The sequence below is a fragment of the Eufriesea mexicana genome, unplaced genomic scaffold, assembly GCF_001483705.2.
Source record: "Eufriesea mexicana isolate 0111107269 unplaced genomic scaffold, ASM148370v2 scaffold2087, whole genome shotgun sequence".
NCBI classification, from domain to species: domain Eukaryota; kingdom Metazoa; phylum Arthropoda; class Insecta; order Hymenoptera; family Apidae; genus Eufriesea; species Eufriesea mexicana.
In genome coordinates this window covers 2333470-2344789 of record NW_016910162.1, presented here as the reverse complement: position 1 = coordinate 2344789, position 11320 = coordinate 2333470, and the positions used below count along the sequence as shown (strand labels likewise).

Genomic DNA, 11320 nt, shown 5'->3' with positions numbered 1-11320 from the left:
CAAGCATTTTTATCTGTAATTCTGTAATTAAATTGCATCGTGTTGTAAATAAACAAATGTATGGGTACGTTTAAATGGTACTATATCTGTAATCAATTTCTTGAGCATGGACACTATAATGGCACGGCTTAAGCCCACGCGTTGGTTTCCAATGGACGTTAGTGCGACGAGGCAGTATCCCTCGCGAGGCACTCACTATGTAGTTCGCAACCACTAATAATAACGCGTTGATATAGATGGTGGTGAAATTAAGACATTTCCATCGGTATAGGAGGAGATAAGAGCAGTTAAAATTAAAGTGGCTATTGAAATGACTGAATGGTTAATTGAATCGACATTTCTTTAATATTTTAATTGGTACAAAATTAAGGAGTATCAAAATGTCTACTAAATCATTCGTAACCACTAACGTCGTATTATTTTCTGCAAAGATATAATTAGGGTTGATGTGCCATTAGTAGTCACTTGAAGGATGATAATCGCCATTTACTGTTGCATCACTTATGAGGAAAATGCATTAATAAAAATGAAGGATAAATCAGTATGATTCGGATTAATTGTATATAAAAAATTAAACAATATTTTGAGAAATAATTATTCAATATATTAGATTATTTAATTTGGCCAATTAGTATTCTTGATTTATTATCGTTTATATGGTAAAGTTAGTAATATAAAAATAGCAGTTTTTAATTAATTACAAATGTTTATTGTTAAGTAAATAACATAATAACATAATTACTATACAAAAATAGTTTCTTTTGTTTTCTTATTTCTGTTCTTTTTTTTAATTTTATAACTTTAATTATTTATTTTCAATTAAATTTACTGGAAAGTATTTAATATATTAGAATAAATTAAGCAGTTACTACAAATGGTATATCTTTATATTGCTAATATAAGTATATTTTTATATTATTGAAGTTCAGAGAGCCGCAGTTTGACAACCACTGCTTTGTCTTCACAGGCACTGGTTGGTTACCGCTGACAATCGAAATAATATCGGATCAATACTATCGATTCTAACCCGCATCTTATAATACCCTATCCAATTGTACTGAACATAAACGATACCCATTTAATAGTTCATACATGTATCGATATTCATTTAATAATTTCCAAAAACAACAATCTTCAAAATTATAGGTATTTTTTTAATATTTCATTAATATATTGATATCCTATTAAAAGAAAATTACACTTCATGCGTTGAACAATAGATATATAGATATACATATATACAGATTATCGTAAGAAGAATCTTTATTGAATTCACGATTAATGACGCTATGCTTAGAGCAAGTCCTTTCTCATTTGACAATAGATCCTTCCTGTCGATGCTCCCATTTATAAAATTCGTTCGGTATTTTCCCTATTCTTTTATCATAAGAGCACGTCAAACGATAATACGAATCGTTAGCAACTGACACGTTCTTACGTTCGATATCAAGCGATTAACATTATCAAATAAGTATCGAACGAATATTGATATCTTTTATAAGTAACAAACTGATAATGATTTCCATGGTACTCGTATTGGTTTAACTTAAGAAGTGTTGGTATTGAAAATTGATATCAAGTATTATGAAATGCCGATAGCTTTTAATATTTCTCAACGAGCACTTTGGTATCGAATTGTTTAAGTATTATCAAAGTGTATTGGTAACCGATTTGATCGCTAGTGTCGTTGGCGTACAGTTAGGTTAGGTTGCGAGATAGCAGGATGATGCAAGAGAATGATATAAAATTGGAAGTTTTAAATTCTCTTCAGGTGTTTCTATTGTGATGAGTGTTATTTTAGAAAAAAATTTATCCTCGATATTCTTTTATTAATAACAGGAGGTTAGAAATTTTTGGTTTCAGAAAAGTAGAAAAATTCGAGGCTACAAAATGTTAAACGTAATTTTGTTGTTTTGTGATATTTTAATAATTCCTTTATGGTACTTATTCCTTACGTTTTAATTGCATTATAATATAATATTTTATAGAAATTAATTTTTTAATTAAATTTAAAAATAATGAATTAATGTACATGTATATGAAATATATGTACTGTAATTCCAAAAATTTTATTATTTTATAGAAAAACGATGTAAAAAAGAATTACGAATTTTTTGTAGAATTAAAATAATGCTAAAATTGTCATCGAATTTATAGTTTATTCTCATCTCCACTTTAAGGTGTCCTTTGCCATTTTATTTCGAGTTGTACACGTAGCCGCGTTTATTTCTAGAACTTTCGCTTTGCCAGCATCCAGAAATATTTTACGATACTCTTCCGTGGCAATAGAATTCCCTCCTTTTTCCGCCATCTTCCCTCCACTCCCCGAATTCTCGAGTCCTAGCGCTCTGAACCCGGCTTTCCTTATAAATGGACCTAAGACGTATCGGAAATAAGCTCTCGACTTTGCGCAAAGGCGGGAATTCAATTCCGTTGACTGTGTACTCGGCACTCGATGGAGAATAAGCCTTCCAGCTAATGCAAACTCTCGGAATGTTAATTCCCTGCTTTCAGTTGAATCCTGTAATTAACCGTGAGACCGTTGATTAGATTAAAAAGCAACGTCGTTCGATCCCACGCGAATTCTTTTGAAAGTGGTCCAATATTTATAATTGAAGGTATTAGGTTGATTGGAAAGGGCTGTTTCCTTTGAAGGAAAAGATATGTGAAGAACTTCCTTTTTCGCTGTAATATTTAATAATTCATTAACTCTGTTGATTACTTTTTATTCAGATGTTTTTGTCAGTTAAATGTTGATCTTGGTTTATTAAATAAATTTTTATATAAAATTCTATATAATAATTAATATCTATAAATTTCAACAAGTTTCTTTTTATTTATTAATTTTCACTGATTAATAATTTTTATTATACATTTTTTCACTCGTTAATAATTTCGTTGTTAATCTTTATTCGTTGACATTTTTCTAGTAACTTTTTTTTACCTAGTTTCATTTGTCAATTATTTTGTTATTAATTTTTATTGATTAAAATCTTTTTCCGATAATAGAATTTCGTGAAGAATTAAAAAGGACATGATTCAACGATATATACACCATTTATAGTACATTTATTATATATATGCATCATCGACAGATTACAAAAGTATTCGAATATAACATATTATATTAATGAAAAGAACAATTATGAAAATATTGTAAATCTACATGTAATTACACTCTATATGTCTATTTCGTTCACAATAAGTTTCAATTTTGTATGAAGAAAATCGATCCATCATTTGTTACTAGGCGACCTTAAGACCGCTAGGCACTCTAGCGCCACTGCGGCCAGTATCTACAATAGATACGCCGTAAACATCGTATATATCGTCGAATTATACTTCAATTTTACTGGTACAATCCTGAATCTTCTTCCTCATTCCCTTTATAACTAAATTTTACAACTAACCAGCAATTACATATTTTTACAACTAACTAGTTATTTTATTTATAACCTCACTAAACGCGACGAATATGATTCCATCTTCAGAATTAATCTACGTACACTCGCATACAGGTTCACCTAAGACCTTACCAACAACCTAATACGTTATCCCAATAAAATCTAGACTAAAATCTAGAACAAGGGAAGTAAAAGAACAACCTAAATTAAAAATGCTAAGAAGAAACCTAAATATAAAATGACGATAAAAAGGACTCTAAAAGTACCATAATTTATCCTCGCGACCGCGTAAAGAGCGTTTTGTGCATCGGATAGAAATTCGTTTACTATCCGTTCCGAGCGCCACAGACAGCCGAGGGATCGAGCGAACGATTTCAGGCGGAAACACGTCTCGAACTTTCCACAAGATTTTCACCCGAGTGCGGCTTATCGATCGAAATAGTTGGAGGAAGCATGTTGCGTGTGCTTACCCTCAAAGACGGTAGACGAATGCCGGTAAGCTAATTCCATCGACATGAATTCAAGTAGCATGCTATTGGATTTTGCGTAACCGGTCGTTTACATGTTGCCAATACATTAACACGCTCCAGATCATTTTTGATAATTGTTCATCAAGCTCAAAGGGGGTTCTCTGATACGGGCAGTTTTCTTTCCTGGATCGTTTTCTCCCGCCTATATTTACGCCGCGTTTATATATAGGGTGCCGCCGAAAGTGCAGTATGAGGGGACACAGGGTGATTCTTTGTGCAAAAATAAGTGAAATCTCTAGAGCACCATTTTATTATCGGAAGCTCAGTTTTCGAGAAAACCGATTTTCAGAATCCAAACTGTATACGTGTGTTTTTAACTATAACTAAAATGTAGGATTTATTGTGCAAGTAGAAAATGGTTCTTCATCCAAAAATAAGTTAAAAATGGAAATATAATTGTCTTCATCAGAAATTAAATTTTTGAGAAAAATAAGGATACACACACACACACACGCGTGTAACTCATATATAGTATGCATGAAATGCAATTTTTTCAGAAATTTATTTATTTTTCAGAACTCGAAATTCATGTAGGTAATAAATTAAAGTTCATACGTAAATTCTTATATATAGTATTGCAAAAAATAATACACGTATTTTATATCAAATATGTCTACCGTTAGTAATAAGGTTATATGAAATGCGACAACCAGCACTCTCTACAAATTACTTCGCATTTACTCCGCTAGATCGCATTTTAATTTAATATGATCAATATCTGTAAGTGATTAAATCGAGCGTAGCTATGCGTTCGGAAAATTCGAACTGAAAATGTTGAAATTCAGTGCGTTTTAACCACAGTGGAACATTTCAGCACAAATAAGCATTTTAATTGAATCAGTCGATCGGAAATTCTGCATCTGCTGTATCAGCGTTTATTACACGGAGAAATTTCCGGTTATATCATCTTTCGTCGTAAATGACAATTTTTGGTTTTTAATTTCGAATATTCCTTGATACCGGTGTGATTAAATTGAATTAATGTTTTAGGGGAAACATAACCTAGGAAGCAGGATATTTATTTATTATTCTATATATTTATACAGTTGTGAGGTTATTAAAATTCTTTTGGTAACAATTTATAATTTTATGGAATAAAAGCTTTTGCATATGAAATTATCAAGTTTTTTTGAGAAGTTATTTTATTTTTAATTTGTTTAATTAATTTTTACTACTTCATTTTTAATTGCTTCATTTATTTATTATTGTATATTGTAAGATAATATTTTGTAAGCTTTATTATTTATTATATTAATTCATCTTGGGTTTCTAAATAAACAAAAGAAATTTATTTACTAATATTTCGTATATATCACTATAATTTCATATTTTATTATTTTATTTTATTTCTAATAATACTTGAATTTATAATATCTGAATATATATTTTTTGAGCTAATATCTTGAGAATGTTATTATTTATTATCTTATCTCATGTTGATTTTTTAAAATGTGAATATATTGTTTAAAATAAATAAGAGAAATTTATTTATTAATATTTCGTATAACTAACTATAATTCGATATTTTATCATTTTATTTTATTTGTAATAATACTTTAATATATAATAATATCTAAATATACTTATATATATTTCTTTTCTTTTTTTTTTTAATTTTAAAGATTTGAAAATTTGGTGTATTAAGTTCAAGGATTTCTAGCAGGGATTTATATATTTTAATCCCTAAATTAAATGATTTTATTATGCTCTACTATAAATCTCCTTTAAATGAGCTTTGGCTATCGATTTAATTTTCTTTGGTTTCGCTCTCTACCTTTTGTATTATTAATATTACTAGAAAATTATTCATCGTTGCAAAACGTGAACAAAAATAAAATGTTCATTACGCCAAAAATTATCGAACTTTTCTCTCATTAGCACTTATATAAAATTAAATAATTAAACTTATTTAAAAAACTTTGAAAAGAAAATTATAATTTCCAGATAATGAAAAAATTGTTTAGTAAAATGCAATATCAGGTTACAAGAACCAGTTACCCAGAATAAAAAAATTTAATGAACATTTTGTATTTACTTTCTCGAATGCAATATGTGTTTCTTCTTCCATGGACAGAAATTTCAGTATAAATAAATATTGGATTTATTTCTCTCATCCAAGTTCAAATTTAAATTCGCCCAAATATTTTCTTCTTTGTTCAGAATCCAATATGTTTCATACATAGTTTTTTCAAACTGCAAAATTTTCACAATATTTTATTTATCTTTTCAGTTTATATTCTAAAATTTGACATTCAAGCTATAAGGTTATTGATTAATTGTAGAATCTAATTTTGAATATTAATAATAAAATAGATTAATAGAGAGAGGGAAATTATTTTTATAATAAGGAACATTTAACATAAAGTTAGCACTCACTATAGTCACCTTTAACACAAAGAGTTGAAGATATGTTCTGAACCAAAAGTTTTCAAAAAGTCAATATGTCAATAATTCTATTAACAAATAGTCAAATCTAAAGATAATTTCATGTTATTGGTAAATCTCATCTACTACTCATAACTAGAGAAGCATTCCTCTTACTCTAGAAAGTGCAAAGTAAAAGTTATATTAAGTACTCATATAAGAAGATTAAATAGAGTTTATCCATTCGATGCAGTGATTAGCATGTTAAATTTGTTGAGTAGCAGCTAATTAGTAGGTACGTAACAGGAGTCTCGTTGAGAAGATAAGAGGTGTCTGAAATTGTCAGGGAATCAGAAAAGAAGAGTAAATAGAACATTTTGACGCTTAGTCAAAGAGCAATTATTCTGTATGTTAGGTCTCTTTGAATTGGCATATCAAGTACAAAATCTACAAACTCCAAGTATCATCATATTGACATCCAAGAAGAGCTTAACGCTCATTCTCTAATTACAATTAGAAACAAGTGTTAAAGCAATAAGCTGAATAATTCAAAGAGAATTATCTTTCTAGGATTACATCTTCTCACAAGTGTAACATGCATTGCATAGTTATACAATGTTTTTAAAGTAAGAAGAAACTTCATGTACTCTTTTTTTTTTATGAAACAAATCATCTCATCACTCTGTGAGACAGGATGTTAAAAATGATTGGTTTATGAGATATTGCAAAGAAGTGTCTTTATTAAAAGAGATGCTGAAATGCTTCTGTGTTGCACTCTGCATTTCGTTCATCTCCTTCCCATTGTTTTCATGAGCAAATCAAGATGCTTTCTGGTTATTGTTATGCAATATCTGTTACATAAACTTCTTAGGTCTTCCATGGAATTAGATATTAAATTCCTAAGCAGTTTCTAATAGTTCTCTTTCTAGTTCTTTGATCTATCATAGCTTAAATTTTCACCAAAATTAGATCATTCTTAAACAAACTTTATTAGTTCTTTCACTATTTTATAAATTTAGCATTGTCTTGATTTTTCATAGAATTAAGTAATTTTAAAGCTATTTCTCTCTAGTCTTTAGGTTCATCATTCTTTAGATTTTCCACAAGATTAAATAATGCTTAGGTCATTCTTAATAATTCCTCCACTAGTCCTCAAGTTTACCATTCTTTAGATCTTCCATTGAATTAAGCAACTTCTTAAGCAGTTCTGAATAGTTCCTACATTAGTTCTTAGTTCTACCATTCTTCAGAGCCTCCACAAAATTAAATCACCCTTTGGCAGTTCTTAATAGTCCTCGATCCCAACATTCTTTGGATCTTCCACAAAATTCAATCATTCTTTAGCAATACTTAATAATCTTCAACTCTACCGTCCTTTATATCTTCAATAAAATTAAATCATTCTTTGACAATTCTTAATAGTCCTCAACTTTTCTATCCTTTGGATCATCCACAAAATTAAGTAATTCATAGATAGTCCACAATAGTCCCTCCACAAGATCTCTGCAAAATTAAGTAATTCTCATAATAATGACAGTTCATAATAATTGCACCATTAAGACCTTCCATTCATTAGCTCTTCCCCAAAATTAAATAACTCTTTGGCATTTCCTAATTCTTCCTCACTGATCCTCACGTCTACCATTATTTTCATCTCCTATAAAATTAAATAATTCTTAATCGGTTGGCCAAATAATTCCTCCAACTTTTCACATCTATCATTCTTGAACTCCTCCACAGAATTAAATCACTCTCAGGTAGCTTCTGACAGTTTCTCCATCGTCTTTCAATTCTATAATTCTTTACACCTCTCACAAAATTAAATATCTGCTCACAAGCTGAGAAAGATCAAGTCATCCTTTCATCTAAGTCATTGTGCAACACTGCTGTATCCATTAGCTCTCTATCCATTCAACGGTTTCGATTTTCTGCTGTATCGAAATCGTCTATTTCTTTCATAGTAACCTGCTTTCCTACAGCGTATTTTCCTCTCCGCGCTTCGATACGCTTCGTTCAAGCGATTGGAGCGTGTTCGCCATCGCTGAAGCATCGAGTCTGCCTCCTGAAACGTTTGCAAATCGGTCCAGGTAAACGACTCGGATACGAACGACCTACCAAGGTCGCACGGCCAGGAATTCCTTTCGTTCTTAGTTGCCTCACCTGGTTGTCGCTCGAGAGAGCGACAAGGAGAGAACGAGAGAGCGAGAGGGGAAAATGGAGAGAGGCCGAGAGAAGCTGGTTTAGTGGTCTAAAGTGTGCTCGATTCTGGGTCCCTCCACGGTCCTCCAGTGACTCATCTGCTTTTCGTGTCAACATTTATTGCATGCTCGTTATGAGCCTACCCGCCCTGTATCTTGCGTTAATTAATTGCTTTAAAATTCATTTCACGATTCGTGGCACGTTTTGTCGCCAATGAAACATTTTGTTTTTTCCATTTTTGTGCAGTTATGGTTGCAGTTTTAGAACCTGAATATAAGATTAGAAGCAATTTCGTGTGTATTTGAATGCACAGGATGTTCCAGAATTCACGCAAGAAGTAATTTTCATAGAAAATACAGGTTTTTAATTAAAGATTGTAAATATTGCTTAACAACGAAGACCCGTCTTTCTTTCATGCAGTGCTACATTTTTAGCAACCTTGAGCTGTCAGCTGTCATGCTGTCTTTTTTTTCGTTGGCAACACTTTACCGCGGAAATGGAGAAAATTCAAATCTTGCATGAATTTTGGGCCACCATTTATATACTTTTATTCGAATTGAGAATTGGGGTTCGTTATAGGGTGTCCCAGCAATGGTAGTACAACCGAGGAGGAGGTGATTCTACGTGAAAAAACGAATCGAAAATAAAGAATAAAATTTTTTCGCTCGAAGCTTCGTTGTCGAGAAAATCGACTTTGAATATTCTCTGAGCGCGCGTGTACTTAAGTTAGGTTAGGTTAAGGCGGATGGACCACCAGTAAATATTCAAAGTCGATTTTCTCGACAACGAAGCTTCAAACGAAAAAATTTTATTCTTTATTTTCGATTCGTTTTTTCGCGTAGAATCACCTCCTCCTCTGTTGTACTACCATTACTACCTTATATTTGATTAGTTTCATTTTTACATATTTCGACTCATTTTTTACCGCTTTCCCATCGTTTCTTAAAAATCCCGATGAAATTTTTCAGACAATTTCAAAAATGGCCCTTTTTTAACATCCTCCTTTTATTCCTTCACGAAGAAAATTCGAATTCAACACCAATATGATAAATAAAAATAAACGGACGTGTCAGGTTTATTTAAATAAATCTATGAGTCACTATTAGGTAGCTGGTGGACACTGACACACATCTGAACGAATTTTTATTTTTAAAGAGTGCCTTTTGAGGCAACGATCGTATCGCAGAGCCGTTTGGGTATAGATAAACTCGAAATTACTTTTGGACAACGTAATTTCGTAATTAATCCTTTATGGGCTGAAATTAGTTCCTTCGTGGCATTATGCCGCTATTTATTATCATTTTACGACTAATTTACATTTTAATTAAAAACCTGCTATAATATCAACGGAATAACGAGAATAGAGCGTTTTGTGAATGTATATCATGGCAGCTATGTTCATAGCGATTTTATGGAAATTGTCAAGGGGGTATCGCAGAATATGATTTACGCGCCATTTGTATGCTCGATTGATCGAGATTGTTATTCGACCGGCCATTGTCTTTTATTGCATGCCTTCCTACAGGCTTCGATCAATTACGAAACGATATTTTGTTCTAACGCTTTTATCAATTTGTTCATGTAATAAAATGTTAAATTGAGAATTCTAAAAGACTTTTGTTTCGAAATCTTTTCAGAATTTTAACAGTAATAACGGTATACTGTAATTATTGTTACAATAATATTATAGTAATATTATTTATTACAATAATTGTAATATATAAATATTAGTATATAATTATGATATATAATAAATTAATATAAATATATTTAAATTATTTATTAATATATAAATTAATATTGTATATTATTATTATTATTATGCTATAGCAATATAGTGGTAATAAATAATTTATTACAGTAATAGTGTAGTAATAATAAATAACTAAATAAATAATAATAATAGTATATCATTTACTATATATAAATACTATATTAGTATTAGTGTATTAGCATTATAGTATATTAGTATTAGTATAAGTATTATATAATATATAATACTCTAATATTCTGGAATAATCATTACGTTTATAAATATAGAATTTCCTATTTTAATTTCCGATTTCCTATTTTAATTAATTCAGTGATACTGCATGTGAAAAACAGAGCTTAATGAATTTTGTGTATGACCATTAGATTTTACAAATATTTTTGGATTAATTAAACTCGTTTATTTAAAGTACCATTTTTTTGTTTTGTTTTCATAAATCATCAAATTATTTACAATATTCACATAGAATTATTATAAATAATTTTTATGCAATTACTATACCATCTGTGTATTATATAATAGACTCTCAAACATATTTTTTCTTATGCAATTCTTATTAATCATGTACAACTATTATACAATTATATTACACCATAAAATCTTTATCAGTTTTGCATTAATTTCTTTCTTCTTTTTGGTGGAAGAATATTTCAATAAATAAATCGCGAATTAATTATCGTCAAAATATCATATAATACACTATCGTATATAGTACAGTTTCCAAAGTATACTTTAGCGCAAGAACACTCTAAACATAAAAGAAGGCAATAGCTATAAATAACGGTCAGACATTCCAGTTACAGCACGCGAAGATGGTAAAATAAAAGATAGTTTATTTTTGCACAGACGCCCTATATATATATAATATATCTGTAATAATTTACATGAAAACATTAATTAATTATATGTCAATTTAGTTATAATATATATAATAAAACAGTATATAATATGTGTATATATGCAAACGGAAATATTAATTAATTATTTTGCGGTGTAAACACTATCGAGCATATCTACTGTGTCATAAATATCAGGAAAAATTTCACCGAGAT

General features: G+C 30.0%; 1 protein-coding gene across 10 annotated transcripts in view; it reads left to right on the top strand.

Annotated features, from left to right (window-relative positions):
• LOC108549573 (arf-GAP with SH3 domain, ANK repeat and PH domain-containing protein 1) overlaps positions 1 to 11320 on the top strand; it is a 68605-nt gene that overhangs the window by 17418 nt on the left and 39867 nt on the right. For 5 of the 10 annotated variants that reach the window (XM_017903024.1, XM_017903018.1, XM_017903019.1 and 2 more), the window contains exon 2: positions 3847 to 3899. The exons of 3 other annotated variants lie outside the window; for them this stretch is intronic. In XM_017903024.1, coding sequence (XP_017758513.1) covers positions 3847 to 3899 — 53 coding nt within the window. Of the gene's footprint in view, positions 1 to 2577; positions 2619 to 3491; positions 3900 to 11320 lie in introns of those variants that run through there. 2 more of the 10 variants (XM_017903021.1, XM_017903023.1) reach the window with 2 other exon arrangements.